At 42.4% G+C, this 20,378-nt stretch overlaps 1 protein-coding gene across 2 annotated transcripts in view; it reads left to right on the forward strand.

Moving 5' to 3' along the window:
- The window catches only part of CCDC60 (coiled-coil domain containing 60), a 315,694-nt gene that overhangs the window by 234,909 nt on the left and 60,407 nt on the right, over positions 1–20,378 (forward strand). For both annotated transcript variants that reach the window (XM_077462079.1, XM_077462080.1), the window contains exons 8-9: positions 3,880–3,970; positions 7,276–7,546. In XM_077462079.1, coding sequence (XP_077318205.1) covers positions 3,880–3,970; positions 7,276–7,546 — 362 coding nt within the window. The remainder of the gene's footprint in view (positions 1–3,879; positions 3,971–7,275; positions 7,547–20,378) is intronic.

Here is a 20,378-nt window from a genome sequence, read left to right on the forward strand (position 1 = left end):
GCCACACTATTCCTACAGTGGAGGAGTAAAAGCCTAATTCCATGTTTATGGTGACTTCAAATAGTTTGGGCCAAGCTGGTCAAAAATAACTATTTCCTATATGAACAAATTTGATTGCTGTTACCCCCACACTTTCTCCATCTGGAAGCCCCAGATTCCAGCCCCCCTGTTTGAAATGGTAATGGGTACATTGTAACCGTACCATTTCACAAAAAAGTGTCAAAATGTAAAAAAGAAAAACACAAGACACATCTTGGGACAAGTCTTTTATTAAAAAATAAAAACATCCAAACAACCAAAGTTCGGCCCAAACTTATGCTCGGGCTGCACCGTTCGTCCATCCCTAGTAAAGAGCCTCCATCAGAGGCTCTTTACCAAGATCGGTGCAGCGCTGTGTCAGACCGTGAGCAGTTATCCTGAAAGACGTCATATGCGATCCAGGCAGGATAACTGAACCACTGCCCGGCTGTCATTATGCTATAGGCCGGGCAGAAAGTGGTTAAACATACCTCCCCATGACGATCAATGGCGGTGTTATTACCTCTGTGTGCTGCATTACTGGACAATGATAGTGTTTATTAACCCCTCCATGTTACAAGGACACTGAAGCAGCCCACTGACACCCTCTTCCATGATAGCATGCTATTCCCCCCCCCCTGTTCTTGCCAGAACATGAGCTATCACCGCTAGGATTCAGCCTGGATTTAGTTTAAATCCAGAGACAACCCTAACAAATTTGGGATGGTTGGGAGGCACTACCCCTTCTAAGCACATTACCCCCCTCCCTACACAGATCACCACATCTCTCTCTGTATACACTAGCCCCCCCTATACACATGACACATAATTCCCCCTCCATGTACACACTAGCCCACATCCTCCTCCCTCTACACATTGCCTTCTCTCTCTTGCACACTGTCCCCAGAAATATGAGACATCATTTGCTAAGACATTGCACTAATTTCTGTTCAGCCTGGCAAGGGTTAAAGCTGACACAGTGCTGTCTACACTTGGCTGCACACTGGAACTCCCTACATTCTTGAAGCTGTAAGTCAGACTGTCTCTACTCACATTCCTGAGATTGAGAAGAACTAACCTGCCCCCCTTTTGAGGTCTTCAGAGTACAGATCAAGCACAACAGGGCAATTACAATTCTACCTATTCCCACAAGAAGCCCTGATTGGCTACAGAGCGCTAGTAAAAAGCTTGGCGGTAGAGTTTTGTTTACCTGGGGCAGTCACAGCCAGGAAGGCATCCTTCTTCTGTTACACAGAGCATCTGTAGTTGCAGTATAGAATTTCTGTACTGGAGCTGTAGTGCATGCGGGAGTGTGGGACAAACACAGGTGTCACACTGCACTTCACCTGCACCTTGTGTGTAGTTCCTCATCAGGAGACCCGCTCCATCCCACAGTATTCCAACATGATAGCAACCCCAAACAAATCTCCAAGGTGACCACTGCCTTGCTAAAGAAGATGAGGGTAAAGGTGTTGGACTGGACAAGGATGTCTCCAGACCTAAATCCTATTGAGCATGTGTGGGGCATCCTCAAACGGAAGGTGGAGGAGCGCAAGGTCTCTAACATCCACCAGCTCCACGATGTCGTCATGGAGGAGTGGAAGAGGACTCCAGTGGCAACCTGTGAAGCTTTAGTGTACTCCATGCCCAAGAGGGTTAAGGCTGTTCTGCAAAATAATGGTGGTCACACAAAATATTGACACTTATGCCCCGTACACACGAGCGGACTTTTCGACATCCAAACTCCGACGGACCGAGTCCGTCAGACTATCCGATCGTGTGTGGGCTGCAACGGACTTTAGCTTCGCAAAAGTCTGACGGACTTTAGAAATGAAGCATGCTTCAAATTTTCCCGACGGAACTCCGCCGGACCCGGTCCCCTTCGAAAAATTTGCTCGTGTGTGTGCTACTCCGACGGACTAAAACCGACGCTAGGGCAGCTATTGGCTACTGTCTATGAACTTCCTACGTCGAATCCAGTCGTACGTCATCACGTTCGACTCCGTCGGAGTTTGGTGTGATGGTGTGTGGTCAAGTCCGTTCGGTCGAAAAGTCCGCCAGAACTCCGTCGGAACTCCGTCGAAACTCCGGCGGAACTCCTTTGGAGGTCTGTCAGACTTAATCCCTCTCGTGTGTACGGGGCAAAAGTGCCCAATTTGGACATTTTAACTTAGGGGTGTACTCACTTTTGTTGCCTGCGGTTTAGACATGGCTGTGTCTTGAGTTATTTTGAGGGGGCAGCAAATTTACACTGTTATACAAGCTGTACACTCACTACTTTACATTGTAGCAATGTGTAATTTCTTCAGTGTTGTCACATGAAAAGATATAGTAAAATATTTACGAAAATGTGAGGGGTGTAATCACTTTTGTGAGTGTAGCAAGATCCCAGGCCTCCTTTAGTCTAATGAGAACCTCCAGAGCCAAGAGCTGCTGACATCCTTCCTTATAGAGTGGGTTGTATGACATAGTGGGTGTAATGCAAAATTCATGGGCGCCAGACACTTCTTGAATGCAAAGAGATTTTATTTCTCTTGAACAGAACTTTATGAGAGAGCTTAGGGCCAGGACACCCTTGGGTAGTTGCAATGTTAATTGTCAGACTCTGAGACTTCTACAGGTAGACAGCCATGCAGGAAAAGGCATCTAGCAAGACACCACATCTGCATGTGTAGAAATGCTATCTCTTATGGCAACTGTCTTATAACAGTTCCTAACATACATTGTAACAAACTCCTTTACTTTCTCTACAGTCACTTCTTGTAGGTTCTCAACCCACTGAGCTCCCATTCTCTCTCACTAGACTTTTATATTCACTGCCACGGAATCCCTTGAGCTCTTCCAATCTTCACTTAAGTATGTTCCTCAAGTGTCACCCCCGTTTCTCTGCTGAGTCCCTAGCTTGGCACCCCAGATACTTCTCAAGCTTCACTCCAATGGCCTGCTCGGTCTCTGGCTTGACACACAAGGCTGCTCTGCAAGCATCACCTCCACTGGCTGGGTTCCTGGCTTGACACCTGCTGAAGTTTCCCAATTCTTCACCATCCCCAGTTGGTGAGACTACTGCTCCAGTACTTGCTTCAGCTACTCACTGTAGTCACTGGTAATAAGGTGGTTGTTCCCTTAATGGCGACATCTTCTGCTCTACCTCCATCCACGACAGGTTCTCCGGCTGGCAAAACTGTTACTTCTGGTTGGTCTGCAAGCCGCAATCCCAACCCTATGCTGCTTTCTTGCTTCTGGATAAGCCCTCAGACAGCCTAGCAGCCAGATGTGCCCGGGATAGGCCCAAACTCTGGGCCTAGCAGCCCGGCAATACAACACATGTCCACCCAGACAGCGGTCCAGGTGGCACAGAACAATGATCACCTGACTCCACCCAAACATATAGGGTCTCCCAGCAGGCTAAGAAATTTAACAAAACCCCTGCCAATTGGCTGAGATACCCCATATACTCCTAATCTGTCCTTGCTCTGCCCTTGTCTTATCTAATGTCCCCAGGTACCTGGCCACCTAGCGGCAGAAGAGAGAAGTGAAGCAATTCCAGACTTAAGGTGATCTCAATTGATCCCTAACAATGAGCCAAGGTAACTACGCCTGGCAGCTAAATTTAGGAGAAACCCTGTCTAAAGATCAGGGTGCTACATGATATATTGTAAGTGGCAATCTGTTGCAGTTCAACTATACAGTCTTATAAAATTGTAAATTTTAATCCACATAAATTATATTCAAGCTCTAGGATATTTACATTTTTGTACCATTCTTTCTAAGCTTGGTAAATTGTATGATGTATATATATTGTTAGCATGTCAGGTAAGCTAGAAGATGTTAAACTAACCACACTCTATTTCTTTAAACCAGAGATCCTGGTGGCTGTAAAACATCATTAAAAAGAATCAATAGAGAAAAGGAAGTAGAAATGAAGTGGGAGCAGTTTATAATGCCAGGGAAGGTAAATTATTTTTTTTTTTTACTTCCTATAACTGCCAGAAATATTTTGCCATGTTTTACAGGTATAAATAAATTCAAAGTCCTAAAATGTAGAGCTAAATATTTCAGCTAGTTAATCTTGTAGTGCGAAAAATATATGGAGAGTTTGGCTCATCAGCCATGCCTATATATTACACTTGCAAAAACTGTAAAGCTGTGGCATGCTTGTACTAAGTGGAACCCATTACTTTATGTTATAGTGATGTACAAGTCCCACTGGAGTTAAAGTACAATGCCATAGAAATTAATGCTGCATGGATTTTTAGGGAAATATGAGGCTGTTTTCCAGTGTAAATTACGATAAACTCTTTCCAATTCCTTAAATCTCAAATCGCATTTTATTTCTGTGACTTGTGGCCAGTGTTTCAATCTTAATTTTCTCAGTGGTTGGTTTCATAAAATATTTTTGGGAGATTGAGGTGCAGGCTGCAGGCGACATCAAAATGAAAACAAACGTGACAGGAGGAAAGTGTAATTTAATATTTTTAGTTCTATTGACTCCCTTTGGATCAATGACTATGAAACTGCTCTTTAAGATAGATAAACATGTGTGGGACATTTATGAGGAAAATTAGCAACACTATTAGCTGCAAATAAATCTGCCTTTCACTTAGCAAAGCCCATGTGGCAGTTTGCGTGTATTTGTGACCCCTACACCTGTATGTATGGGCACCCAACTGAGACAGATTTTGTATGGGTCTGCAAAAGATTTATTACAGCTGAAGAGACTTGCACAGTTAATAAGTGGTCAATGTCAGATTTGATTTAGTGGCAGTGCTACTTTAGAGCAGCTATGGGAGGAATGTATTATTGTAAATGTGTAGTAAATCTGCTGCATAATCTCATACCTCCCAACATTTTGATATGGGAATGAGGGACACCTACCAGTAAATGTATGTAGGCATAGGACATGTCCCCTGCCACACCCCCTTAAAGGAGAATTAATTAAAATAAATAGGGTAATTAAATCCACAAGATTTTTTTTCCCCTACTATTCCTTTATATTGGCTTTTACAATTTACAAATGCAGCAATTTAGAAATTGGATGAAAGGTTTAGCACTGGGAAACACTTTTTGAAAGATAAAAAGTTCATTTTATATAAAACTATATAGATCAGACCAAAATGAGGGACAAACAAGGGGAAAGAGGAACAGAGGGACATTGCTCCAAATCAGGGACAATCCCTCAAAATCAGGGGCAGTTGGGAGCTACTGTATGTAATCTTCCCCATACGGTTCTGTTTAGTCCTAAATACATTATTATTATATATAATATTTTCTATGTTATCCTTTAAAATAGATGTGTTTTAATCATTAAAATTACTTATTTTTCAGCTTCCTATGTCTGTTGGATTCATTGGTGTTGATTTACTATAGGCAAACAGACTGCTCACTATGCAAGGGAATTTTCACATTGCACGGGAATTCTCCATTGGTTTAGTGAATGAGCCAAAGCGCTGCTGACTTCAGGGTTACCACCCTTTCTTCAAGCCAAACCCAAACACTTTAGTGGTGCACGGAAATTTTTTTTTTTTGTTTAGGGGGAACAATGTGGACTTTTGTGTTTAATGGAACTTTGATGTAAGGGGATTTCTACTCACCAAAGCCCCCCTTACATCTGAGTTCCCCTTACCTTAGTGTTCTCACTCGTTCAGTGGCAGGAGAGAGAAGGGAGGGAGGGGGAAAACTTCAGTCACAGACAACGAATGTTGAGCTCACTCACCCAAGCATCAGGCATCGGAACCTTTCATCCACCATGTATGTGCCAGCTAATGGGTTTCAAAGTTTCAAGCCACACATCCCTTTTCTAAGGCATAGCACACCTGGGATTGGAGTGACAAAGAGAGGTATGGGTGGGAGGAGAAGGAGGAGCAAATTGAGCCCTCTCTCCTATCCCATCCATGTGGGGGGGGGGGGGGCTGTGCTGGCTCTGGACAGTGTGAGAGAGACTATCATAGACACTCGTCTTAGACAACTTCAGACAGCCCTCTGGACAATTGGATACCCTGGCGATTAGGGTGTGCCTGTGGGCACGCCTATGCAGTCAGCGGTTGGGGTACTCAGTTACTTGGGGAGTCACAGCCTGGTCTAAAAAATGTGTCTGGGCTTCAGGCAGTCTGAAACCTGGACACATGATTCAAGACCTGGACTGTGCGGGTGAATCCCGGATAGGTGGCAACCCTAGATGACTTCCATCATCTAATCACATGCAAGCAAAAAATACTGTTTGCAGCCTGTTTGCCATTAGTAAATCAAACCCTTGTCTTCACTGGCAGAAATGCTAGATGGTGCTAGATGCTGTTTTGTGGGTTGACTCCAGCTGAGCTGTATTTTTAAGGCATTTGCTCTTCTCTAGTGATAATTACCTGCAAGGCAAATGTAGGCATTGTGCTACTATATCATCATGGGAAACAATGCCGATGGAAATTACTTTACTGTTGTACTGCGGTTTGCTTTAACTTTGGCTTGTGCAAAGCTGCTAAATGCTGTAAATAGCAGCCAGTGAAATCTGCCAGGATGCAGCTGCACTAGCCTGTTTGTACACCAGAGGGCAGCCATAGATTTCAGAGCATGAGTTCCAGTTCCAATACACAGATTTACTTAATTTTTAATGTGTCTACACATTGAAAGTAAAGTAAGTTTTACTCAGAAATTACGAGCGCTTCGGTTAGAATAGTAGTTACTTGTGAAGCTGCATAATGTCCTATTATGTGCATGTTGGTGTTTCTTTTTTATGTGAGCTGTAGCAATAGTCTCCTTGTTTTTTGCAAATCTCTTTACAGCAATGGAATGCATGTTTTATTATCAAGGTAAACAGATTGGATGGTGATTCACTGTCCACTCAGGGTAGATTGTGAATGATGCTATATGAGTCCTTAACCCACAAAAGCATGATGTGGGCTGAGACAGGATTCATGTTCAGTTGCAGGTCCAAAATTCTAGGGAACTTTATATTTGTCTTCCAAGCAGTGTCCTCTTAAATTTTACTTAAAGTGAAACTTTAGTCAGAAAATTAAGTCCTACTAGATCACTTCAGGCTGGCCCATTTTGCAAGTATCGTCATCATCTCTTTGCACTGCTTTGTTTTGGTATTGGAGGACAAAAAGAGATTTTGACTAGCTCAAAAAATATGGGCAGAGAACATTGCTCAAAAAGCTTCACAATGATAATTTTATGCTACCTAAATCATCCGCTATACATCCGCTATACATTGGTACAGAGGTCCTTTTGTATTATGTAATATTTTCCATATTTTACAATTTATAGGGTAAAAGACAAGGTCAGAGATTTCTTCGTGGTCACTTACAACGAACCCGCAAGTTATCATTCCTCAGCATTTCTCGATTTAGTGGGCTTTCATCAGCTGTCACACCAACCATGGGCAGTGTCTCTTCCCTTCTTCCAAGCTCAGATGAGATGCCATCATCCTCAGATGGTCTTCAAGATGGTGGAGAGGAGATAGAATCTACTGTTAATAGTTCTGTTCATACTCCAGGAAAACTGAGCAAAGAAGAAGATGAAGAACCTCTGTCAGACTGTAAGTGTTTTGGAACTTCATGTATTTCAAAAAACAAATTAAAGGATTAGTGGATGCTGTGTCAAAATTCACAAATCAGATACCCATATTTATTTTTATACTTCACAAAAGTTAAGTTGAATTTGACTGGTTGTTGCAAACACTATATACATGTTCCTCTATTCCAGGGGTCTCAAAGTGGCAGCCCTCCAGCTGTTACAAAACTACAAGTCCCATCATGCCTCTGCCTGTGGGAGTCATGCTTGTAATTGTTAGCCCTACAATGCCTCATGGGACTTGTAGTTTTGCAACAGCTGGAGGGCCACCAGTTTGAGACCCCTGCTCTATTCTCTTCCTCAACTTTCCTGTCTTCCAGCCTTTAAGGTCCGTTCACATGTTGCACAATTGTAATTTTGTGTGTGGGATTTTTACATGATTCAACATGTCGTGCATAAGGTAGCCCATTCACCTTAAGGCAACAAAATGATTGTAGGGCAATTTGGAATAGCCTAAGTGTGAATGGGACATAAAATGTGCTCTTGGTGAATCTTCTCTTTGAACATCCAGCTTTCTTTATGAAAGTAGCATGCAGGAATTTTCATCCAGTGATGGACTGAAGATGCCCAAATGAAAAAAAAAAAAACTTTTTTGTATACCTCTGCTTTCCAATGCTTGCCCTGGAAAATTCAGAAAACACACATCTGGCTTGAATAAACCCTAAGAAATGACAGTCAGACACAAGTAAGTGTTTAAGGCTAAACTCAAAATTTCTAAAATAGTTGCAATGCATACTATATAAGGGAACTGCCTTACCTTTGAATAAACTAGTCATTTTCTTAAGAGTCGTGCGATCCATGTACCCCTGCCAGGCGGTATAACAACATCCTGTACCTCCATAGCAGCAGTATAGCTTGGTCCAAGAAACACCCCAATCCGCTGACTAAAATAAAAGAGCAGCAGCATGTCAATTAGTCATCACTTTGTTCTCTCCAATTAATGTAGCACCCTGGAATTTAGGCAAGGATGCTCCTCACCAATTTACTTGCCAGGAGTAGTTATCCTGGTTGATTGTTAGAGATCCATTGATTTCTTCCTAAGCCTGGCCTTATTGCACATTTCTCTTCTACTACTAGGTGGCCGGGCATTTGGTGGTATTAGATATGAGAAGGGCAACTCAAGGTCAGGTTATGGGTATATGAGGTATCATAGCCAATGAGTAGGAGTTTCCTTAGATCCCTTGGCCTGATGGAAGAACCTATATGTTCAGGTGGAGTCAGGTGCTCTACGTTCTGTGCCACCCGGAGGACTGTTTGGCTGGATGTGTGTTGTGTTGCCCCGGGCTGCTAGGCCAGATATTGGGCCTATCCCAAGGGCATCTGGCTGCTAGGCTGTCTCAGGGCCTATCCAGAAGCAAGAGAGCAGTGCACGGTTGGTTCTGTAGCTTGCAATCCAACCAGAAGAGATGGTTCTGCCTGCCAGAGAACCTGACATATTCGGAGGTAGGGGGAAGCTATCATCACTATCACTAAGGGATCAACCACCTTATTACCAGGGACCACAGCTTGTAACTGAAGCAAGTACTGGAGCAGTATTCTCACTGAATGGGCACGGTGCAGAATCGTGAAATTTCAGACAGTGATCAAGTCAGGGACCCAGCCAGCGGAGGTGATGCTTGCAGAGCAGCCTTGTGTGTCAAGCCAAGGACTGAGCGGGCCAGTGGAGTGAAGCTTGAGAAGTATTGGGAGTGCCAAGCTAGGGACCCAGCAGAGAAGCAAGGGTGACGCTTGAGGAAGATACCACCGTGCCAATTGAAGGAGCTCAAGGGATTCATTGGCAGTGAATCAGTGGGTCTAGTGAGAGACTGGGAGCTCAGTGGGCTGAAGAACTACAAGGAGAAGTTGTAGTGAAGGTGAAAGAACTGTTACGCTTTGTGTTAGGAACTGTTAAAGACTGTTGCTATAGGAGACAGCATTCCTGCATGTACAGATGTGGCTTCTTGTTGGAGGCCTTTCCCTGCACGGCTCTCCTATTGAAGTCTGCTAATTGAACCTGCAACTACTCAAGGGTGTCCTAGGCTGAACCCTCTTTCACCCATAAAGGTTTGTAAGAGAAATAAATATCTCTTCTCCATGCAAGAAGTTTCTGGCACCCAATAACTTTATCCACCTTGCACCCACTATGCCTCACAACCCACTACATACAGAAGGATTTTAGCTATCTCTGGCCCTGGAGGTTCTCATTAGACTGAAGGAGACCTTGCTACATTAATAATCTAGACCAGGGGTCTCAAACTGGCGGCCCTCCAGCTGTTGCAAAACTACAAGTCCCATGAGGCATTGCAAGGCTGACAGTTAAAAGCATGACTCTGTCAAGCAGAGGCATCATGGGACTTGTAGTTCTGCAACAGCTGGAGGGCCGTCAGTTTGAGACCCCTGATCTAGACTGACTGCTCCTGTTAACATGCTAGACTGACAGTTGTGTGCAATGTAACATACGTTGATTGGTTCCTAAACTTGGCCTGTCTCTCCCTGCCCACTGTGCAGTAGATTACAGGATAATGTAAAGACAAATTTAAAAACGTATATCAGTGAGTTTAACAAAAATATATTTAATACCTTTTTAATTCTACTCTATGTGCCTGGAATTCAGCTTTGAAAGTAATAATGCCTTTTAGAGATCAAAGAAAATTCACGGAGACCCTTGTGAGACACTAATGAATAAAATCTTAGGCATGTGTGCATAGTTTTCATATCTGCCAAAGGCTTACCACAGCATGTGTACCTGCAGCAGACAGTACCTCTAAAGGCATGTATTGCCAAAATGGTTTCAAAACACCTCCTGTGCTTTAATTGGTTTACAGAATCGCAATACTTTAGTCTGGTTATGTTGGAAGAATTCTGGATTTATGAGCTTCCTTCACTGTCTATGATACTGAAGGATATTTATTATTTACAAACATATGCCAAATCTGCAGATATTGTACTGTCTTATAAATAATTACCTTGAATTACCTACATGTCTCTCTGTGGTAATCAATATAGATGGAGCTTGCATATTAATAGAAAACAAAGGATCATTTTTGTGTTATTCAGGGGCCTTTAGACAAAGACTGCACTTACCATTGGCTAATCATAGCAATGTAAAGTATACAAAGAAAAGATTCAGTGAAATAATTGAATAGTAACCATATGGCTTCTGATCATGCAATTAAACTCCAGGCACTGTGACTTCCCTGCCCTGCAAGGAATAAATGCTTGGTAGGTCTAGGGGTAGAGAAACAATACTTGCCTTATTCCTCAGTCCAGCAGCCTACTTCCTACCTGTGCGATTGGACACTGCAGCCTCTTCTCTGTGGTACTCTTGCTGGAGGTCACAAGCTGACGTCATCACAAATATTGCAGGACTAAACATCTACAAGTCAAAGTGGAGAAGATCACCAGCTGCCAGGGGAGTGAGATACATTTTACAGCCAAGACTACCCCCCCAAACATAACAAACATTTAACCCTTGCAGTGCATGAGCCCCACTGCAAGGTCATTATTTTGAGTCTGGCAGCAGCATTCATGATGGACTGAAGGAGAGATAGCCTATGTAAATTAAATCCAATGATGAGGGAGTTGCAATATTCAAGGTGAGAGATAACCAGAGAGTGGATTAGGAGCTTTGTGGTGTTATGGGTTAGGTAGGGGCATATTTTGGAGATGTTGCGGAGGTTGAAGCAGCAAGGAAATGATTGGATGTGGGGCTGAAGGGAGAGTTCAGCTTCCAGGATCACACCTATCACCCTGGCATGCATGGACTGGTTGACATCTGTGCCATTGATTTTGACAGAAAAGTTAGGGGATAGGGCACATGGGGCAGGAAATATTATGAGCTCATGTTTTGGATAGACTGAGTTTGAGAAAGTGGTGTGACATTCGGATTGAGACATCAGTTAGTAAATTAGTGATGAATGAGGAGTCTGAAGGCATTAGCTGAGGGGAGGAGGGAAAGGTGTGGGTGTCATCAGCATAGAAATGGTATTAACCACTTCCGGACCAGCCGCCGCAGTTTTACTGTGGCAGGTTGGCTCCCCTGCGCGAAACCACGTTACTGTACACGGGGTCCGGATAGCAGGCGCAAATGCGCCGGCTGCACAGCTGGGGTGCTGATTCTTGTGGCCGACGGTCACAATGAGCAATCGTGACCAGGAGACACAGAACAGGGATGAGTGTGTGTAAACACACACTTCCCTGTTCTGTTCTAATAGGAGTGACAGATCGTGTGTTCCTATTAGCTAGGAACCACGATCCGTCACTTCCTGTAGTTAGTCCCTCCCCCTTCAGTTAGAATCACCTCCCAGATTACACAGTTAACCCCGTCAACGCCCCCTAGTGTTAACACCTTCACTGCCAGTGACATTTTTACAGTAATCAATGCATTTTTAATCGCACCGATAGCTGTATTAATGCCAATGGTTCAAAAAATGTGTCAAAATTGTCCAATGTGTCTGCCATAATGTCACAGTCATGATAAAAATTGCAGATCGCCACCATTACTAGTAAAAAATAATAATAATAAAAATGCTATAAATCTATCCCCTATTTTGTAGACGCTATAATTTTTGTGCAAACCAATCAATATATGCTTATTGCGATTTTTTTTTACCAAAAATATGTAGAAGAATACATATCGGCCTAAACTGAGGAAAAAATTAGTTTTTTTATATATATATTTTTGGGGGATATTTATTATAACAAAAAGTAAAAAAAGAATGCGTTTTTTTTTTGTTTTTTTTTCAAAATTGGCACATTTGTTTATAGAGCAAAAAATTTAAACAAAAAAGTGTGGCGCTTGGGTAGCAACAAACCACGTGAACCAGTAGAACACTAATCCAAGAAAAGAAATACATACACTTCAAAAGAATAAAAAATATATGTGAATACTGTTATGTATCAAGAGATCGTATTCCCAAGTGATAAAGTGCATAAACCTCATGCACAAAATTTTTTTCATCAAATTAAATTAATTGTACATATACAGTCCATCAAGTGAACGTCTAGCAGTCCTTGAAATGTGTAATATCAATCACAATTCTAAACTTGAGGTGACGTAAAAGAAGGTGAGATTTGGCTTCTGATGTGTAAAGTAATACCACCACCACCGTAATAAAGAAGGGGAGAGGAGGCTTACCAAATGACGTGGACTCAGAGGAAGGCGTACGCCTCTCAAGTCATATAGGCCTGTAGGTTATCAAACCAAGTAATCGTGCGTCTAGCATAACGAAAATAGGGGGCTCAGGTATCAGGGTCACCCCAGAGGATGACTGTTTAGTTGAAACGCGTCAGTGGGACCCCCTTACAGACATCGCTACTTTCTGATTACGCCATTATGATTGAACTAAATGTGAGTGTAATTTTATTAATATTTTTCAATAAATTGGATGTTAAAATGGTATCACGCTATGCTAGTCTTTTACTTTCATGGTCTATGATACCTGAGCCCCCTATTTTCGTGGGATGAGTACTACAGGAGGATTGTTATGGATGACCACATGATCTGAAGATTTGCGGGAGACTATATACTAGATGCACGATTACTTGGTTTGATAACCTACAGGCCTATATGACTCGAGAGGTGTAAGCCTTCCTCTGAGTCCACGTCATTTGGTAAGCCTCCTCTCCCCTTCTTTATTACGGTGGTGGTGGTATTACTCTACACATCAGACGCCGAATCTCACCTTCTTTTACGTCGCCTCAAGTTTAGAATTGTGATTGATATTACACATTTCAAGGACTGCTAGACGTTCACTTGATGGACTGTATATGTACAATTAATTTAATTTAATTTAAAAAATGTTGTGCATGAGGTTTATGCACTTTATCACTTGGGAATAAGAGCTCTTGATATATAACGGTATTCACATATATTTTTTATTCTTTTGAAGTGTATGTATTTCTTTGCTTGGATTAGTGTTCTACTGGTTCACGTGGTTTGTTGCTACCCAAGCGCCACACTTTTTTGTTTTAATTTTTGTACGTTACTGTGTAGTCTTCAGTAGTGTTGGCAGCTAGGTAGCGCACATTTTTATTCACAGCGCAGTATTTTTTACACATATATAGAGCAAAAAATGAAAACCGCAGAGGTGATCAAATACCAACAAAAGAAAGCTCTATTTGTGGGAAAAAAAGGATGTCAATTTTGTTTGAGTACAACATCACACGACCGTGCAATTCTCAGTTAAGGTCAGGAAGGGAGTAAATTCTTCCGGGCTGAAGTGGTTAACCACTTGCCGCCCGCCCTATAACAAAATGACGGTGGCAAAGTGGTTTCAAAATCCCGACCGGACGTCATATGGGGCGCGCATCGCGGCGATCATTGTTGTGGGGTGTCAGTCTGACACCCCGCAACTACGATCTCGGTAAAGAGTCTCCGACGGAGACTCTTTACCATGTGATCAGCCGTGTCCAATCACGGCTGATCACAGTGTAAATAGGAAGAGCCGGTGATTGGCATCCACTGATTGGCATCCATTAATACAATATATTATAATACAATGCCGCCTGTCAGTTCCCATCCGTGCCACCCATCAGTGCCCATCTATGCCCATCTGTGCCGCCTACCCATGCCCATCTGTGCCGCCTACCCATGCCCACCTGTGCCGCCTATCCATGCCCATCTGTGCCGCCCATCCATGCCAATCCATGCCAGCTATCAGTGCCAATTTTTGCCATCAGTGCCCATCCGTGTTGCCCATCAGTGCCACCCATCAGTGCCGCCTAGCAGTGCCGCCTATCAGTGCCACATATCAGTGTCCATCAATGCCACCTCAACAGTGCCACTTCATTGATGCCACCTCATCGGTGCCCATCAGTGCCGCCTTATCATTGCCCATCAGTGTAACCCCATCAGTGCCCATCAGTGAAGGAGAAAACTTACTTATTTACAAAGCTTTGAAACTGAAACAAAAAAAATATATATTTTTTTTCAAAATTTTTGGTATTTTTTTATTTGTTTAGCAAAAAATATAAACCGCAGAGGTGATAAAATACCACCAAAAGAAAGCTCTATTTGTGGGAAAAAATGATAAAAATTTCATTTGGGTACAGTGTAGCATGACTGTGCAATTGTCACTCAAAGTGCGACAGCACTGAAAGCTCAAAATTGGCCTGGGCAGGAAGGTGTTTAAGTGCCCGGTATTGAAGTGGTTAAAGTGGACTTGTCAAGGGGTGTTTAAGACGTCTGAAGAAGGCTGCTTGCCCTTGGCCTCTGTGTTGGAATAAATACATTTGTGGAAGTTATGCCACTCTGCTGCCAGTTAAGATGGCCCAAAATAGGGCTGGATGAAAATGTCCTCACTGGGGTGGGAGCTTGCAGACATTCCATCTCTCGAGCGGAATAAGTGTTGGAGGCTTTAGTTCCACTTTAATACCCATTCACACATAAAAGGAGCCAGGGACATGTTTTATGTTGGTGCAGTAGGAGAGATTCATAAATCAAACCTTCAAGATGTGATCCTAAAAAATATGTGTTTTTAAATGTATCACTGCACCTGCTCTGTACTTCTTTGTCATGTCATTGTTGGCAGTATTTGGTTTTATATCACCCTGTTGTAAAAATGACATTCTGTATGAATGTTACAATAGCCTACATGTGGCTACAGCCATGCATATTTTCATATAGTGTAACAATAGGCCCTTTACATGGCAAGAAAAATACATCCCTGTATAAAACAAAGTTTAAAATGATATTAACCACTTAACAACCGCCCATTGCCGATTAACGGCATCAGGGCGGTTGTTTAACTCTAAGAGGCCGTTAATTAACGGCCTCCCAGAATTCTGCTCTCGCGCGCCCCCTGGGGCGCGCACACGAGAGCATCCGTGACCGCTGGGTCCAGTGGACCCGGCGCATCACGAATCACGGTAAACGGCCGCTCATCGCGGCCGTTTACCACGTGATCGCTCCGTCAAATGACGGAGTGATCACTTGTAAACAAGCCGGCGTCATGTTATGACGCCGGTTCCTCCCTCCCCCTCTCTGTACCGATCGGTACAGCGGAGGGGGAAGAGATCGGTGTCAGCAGCGATGTGGGCTGCATCTGCAGTGCCCACATCGCTGCTCACCGAAAATTAACCCCTCAAATCCCTGCAAATACTCTGCATTACTCTGCAATTCCCTGCAAATACTCTGCATTACTCTGCAATTCCCTGCAAATACTCTGCATTACTCTGCAATTCCCTGCAAATACTCTGCATTACTCTGCAATTCCCTGCAAATACTCTGCAATTCCCTGCAAATACTCTGCAATTCCCTGCAAATACTCTGCAATGCCCTGCAACACTCTGCAATGCCCTGCAACACTCTGCATTGCCCTGCAACACTCTGCATTGCCCTGCAACACTCTGCATTGCCCTGCAACACTCCGCAATGCCCTGCAACACTCCGCAATGCCCTGCAACACTCCGCAATGCCCTGCAACACTCCGCAATGCCCTGCAACACTCCGCAATGCCCTGCAACACTCCGCAACGCTCTGCAATACACTGCAACACTCTGCAACACCCGCCAATACCCTGCAACACTCTGCAATGCTCTGCAACCCCCGCCGATACCCTGCAACACTCTGCAATGCTCTGCAACCCCCGCCGATACCCTGCAACACTCTGCAATGCTCTGCAATACCCGCCAATACCCTGCAACACTCTGCAATGCTCTGCAACACCCGCCAATACCCTGCAATGCTCTGCAACGCAGTACTCTGCAACACCATGCTCTGAGATACCCAGCCATAGTCGGTGATACCCTGCAATACCCAGCCATAGACATCTCCCGCCGCCCTCCGCCCTCCGGTGCTTCTACCGAATCGCTAATACGATCAAAGCCAGAATCTTTTTTTTTTTCAGGCTTCCCAGCTTAGAGGTGAGATGTGGGTCTTATTGACCCCACATCTCACTGTAAAGAGGACCTGTCATGCCATATTCCTATTACAAGGGATGTTTACATTCCTTGTAATAGGAATAAAAGTGATCAAAAAAATTATTTTTGGGGAAAAAAATGTCAAACTAAAATAAATAAAGTAAAATGAACAATAAAAAAAAATGTTTTTTTTAAAGCGCCCCTGTCCCCATGTGCTCGCATGCAGAAGCGAACGCATGCGTAAGTCCCGCCCACATATGAAAACGGTGTTCAAACCACACATGTGAGGTATCGCTGCGAACGTTAGAGCGAGAGAAATAATTCTAGCCCTAGACCTCCTCTGTAACTCAAAACATATAACCAGTAAAAAAAATGTAAATCGTCGCCTATGGGGATTTTTAAGTAGCGACGTTTGCCGCCATTCCACGAGCGTGTGCAATTTTGAAGAGTGACATATTAGGTATCTATTTACTCAGCGTAACTTCATCTTTCACATTATGCAAAAATTGGGCTAACTTTACTGTGTTTTTTTTTTTTTAAGCACAAAACAGTTTTTTTTCCCAAAAAAAGCATTCGAAAAATTACTGCGCAAATACCGTGCGAGATAAAAAGTTGCAAAGACCACCATTGTATTCTCCAGGGTGTTTGCTAAAAAAACATATATAATGTTTTGGAGTTCTATGTAATTTTCTAGCAAATAAATTATGATTTTTACATGTAGGAGAGAAATGTCAGAATTGTCCTGGGTGCTCCAGAACACCTGATGGCGCTCCATGCATGTTGGGCCTCTGTATGTGGCCACGCTGTGTAAAAGTCTCACACATGTGGTATCACCATACTCGGGAGTAATAGAAGAATGTGTTTTGGGGTGTAATTTGTGGTATGCATATGCTGTGTGTGAGAAATAACCTGATAATATGACAATTTTGTGAAAAAAAAAAAAAAAGTAAAAAGAATCTTGATTTTGCAAAGAATTGTGGGAAAAAATGACAACTTCAAAAAACTCATCATGCCTCTTACTAAATACCTTGGAATGTCTTCTTTCCAAAAAGGGGTCATTTGGGGGGTATTTGTACTTTTCTGGCATGTTAGGGTCTCAAGAATTGAAATAGGCCGTCAGTCCTTCAGGTGTGATCAATTTTCAGATATTGGCACCATAGCTTGTGGACTCTATAACTTTCACAAAGACCAAATAATATCCACCAATTTGTACTTATTTTTACCAAAGATATGTAGTAGTATAAATTTTGGCCAAAATTTATGAAGAAAAAATTACTAATCTGCTAAATTTTCTAACAGAAACAAAGAAAAATTCGTTTTTTTACAGAATTTTCGGTATTTTTTCTTTTATAGCACAAAAAAAAAAAAACCCAGCGGTGATTAAATACCACCAAAAGAAAGCTCTATTTGTGTGAAAAAAAGGACAAAAATTTCATATAGGTCCAGTGTTGCATGACTGAGTAATTGTCATTCAAAATGCGAGAGCACCGAAAGCTGAAAGTTGGTCTGGTTATTAAGGGTGTTTAAGTGCCCAGTGGTCAAGTGGTTAAACCCAAAAGCCAACATTTATTTTATTGCAGCTTACCAATGCTTAGATGTGACGGCAACATTGATTTTCTTTTTTTTTTTAGGCCTTCTTTCCCTTATTTTCACCTGATGATCTGGCAAGTCTGTAGTTTTTCAACAGAACACTCCTGTAGAAGTTAGAGGGTTGAGACAAACTGTTGACCATTAACAGGGGTGCTTACAATACTCAATTTTTATTTATTCATGTGAAACTATTATCCCAAAACTGTTGCTGTAACTATTTGTGTAAATGAGTGTGAGCTTGGGTTTGGCTTCAGTTTGTTAGTGTACCTAAATCTGCTATTACACTCCCCTCCCCCCAGACTGACAATGTTGCTGTGCTGTCCAAATGTGCCCCTGTACTCCTTCATTCAGAGTGGGGGCACTCTAATGCAGGAGGTATGTTACTGACCAGATCACCAGGTGAAAACAGAGAGAAAAAAGTAAAAAAAAAAAAAAATCAATGTAACCACTACATCTAAGGATTGGTAAGCATCAATATTTGTTACATGGTTTTGGGTTTAATCACTCTTAAAGCAGAATGGGATTGTGGAGAAATTGTTAAAGTGATACTAAACACACTGTTTATTTAAATTATTCATTATTTTTATGCATATGGATGAAGGCACTGTATTTATTTTAATTGAAAAAAATATACTTTTTTCATAATTGATATACAGTAGGTGACCCAGCTCTTTCCCAGCCCATCACTGGAGAAAGACTTGGCTGTGTGCTGGAGGAGGGATCTTACTGCAGAAAGACATGTCTGTGTACTGGAGGTGGGATCTCAGTTTGTGTGCTGGACGAGGGATCTCACTGGGGAAGAAACAGTCTGTGTGCTGGAGGTCGGATTTTACGGGGGAAAAAACTATTTGTGTGCTGGAAGTGAGATCCCAATAGAGAAAGACCAGTCTGTGCGCTGGCGAAGGGATCTCACTGGAAAAAGACCAGTATGTGTTCTCGTGGTGGGATCCCACTGGAGAAAGACTAGTCTGTGTGAAGGAGGTGGGATCTCACTGGAGAAAGAAATTGCAGATTTCCTGACAGACATAGCAGAAGAAAGAGGGAGATGGTGATAAATATGTTAGTAAAGCAGCAAGAACTTTTGAGCATACGGAGGTTAATTTGTGCATCTGTGAAAATATTAGGACGTTGGTGGGAAAGAAAGTCAGAATAATAGCCTTTTGGTTAAGAGAAACAGCTCCATAACCATTATTTTGGGCTATAAAAGCATCAAGTCTGTTGTATTCTCTTTTCTCTCCTTTCTCTGAGCTTCAATGCTACTGCACACTTCTCTTAGCAAAGCCCATTCAAATCCTTGTTTCCTTATGGCAGTAAAGTAAGCACTTAGTCATATCCACATTTACTGTCTCTGCCATGGATTGGGCACATTTAAATAATCAAAACATTATTAGCCTTTTCTTTCCTCACATTCATCAAGCCACTTGATAATAATTCTTCAACATTCTGTTCACTTTCTTTTTAGTGCAATTCACTTTCATGTTTTCTATCTATTGCTTTAAAACCATTGATAACCTTCTGATAATTTCTCTCTTCTGGCATGTGCTTCCTTGTCTAACTACTGTTTCTTAACTTGCATCATTCCTTTAATACTCTGGCATGCTAAAATAATAAATCAAGCAGGTCTTATTAGTGAGTGAAACCTTTTCCCTTTTTCATGCTCAGTAGGTTAGAATGGAGAACTAACATATTTAAATAATTATAATAATAATATCTACCTTTTTATGAATTTAAAAGGGTCTCAGCCATAATTGGCTATTTTCTTTCTTTGTTTAAAATAATCCTAGAGTTATATAGTAAACACTAACAATTTCAATTAGGATTATATTCCTACAACTACACCATAATTACTAATTTCTTTGATATTCAGAACTCTCCAGCTACTTTACTCAGGAATTCAAAGGGAGGGGAACCTCGCTCCTTACACTGAAACACAAAGGGGGTGAGGAATCTGCCAGCAGGCTTCTCTCATCCCCAAAATGATTTCTCACGCTTATTTTTCAACTCAGTGATACGTAGCTATCTTTTTGCTTCTCAAACATTTGCTAAACATCTAGATAACACTTATCTTTGGTCTAATTCTCTTTTGCTAGACCCATCAGTGATATGCATTATATGAATCTGCTAATTTGACTATTGGATAACCTTTACCTGAAGTTGCAACTCCAACTGTTTGGTTCCTATGAGTCCAGCCAAGGGTTATCCCCGAGCAAGTGGCCCAGATGTAGCACAGTCTCCCAGACAATGTTGTCCAGTGGTACCTGAGACGGTGCAGTAATCCAAGACGCCGGCTCCGGTCCAATCCCCATGGGCCATATAGTGCAATACCACCTAGTATTTTACATATTTATCTGCTTAATACATCGGCT

The sequence above is a fragment of the Lithobates pipiens genome, unplaced genomic scaffold (genome assembly GCF_037356315.1).
Source record: "Lithobates pipiens isolate NorthernLeopardFrog02 unplaced genomic scaffold, aLitPip1_a1.2 Scaffold_3, whole genome shotgun sequence".
NCBI lineage: Eukaryota > Metazoa > Chordata > Amphibia > Anura > Ranidae > Lithobates > Lithobates pipiens.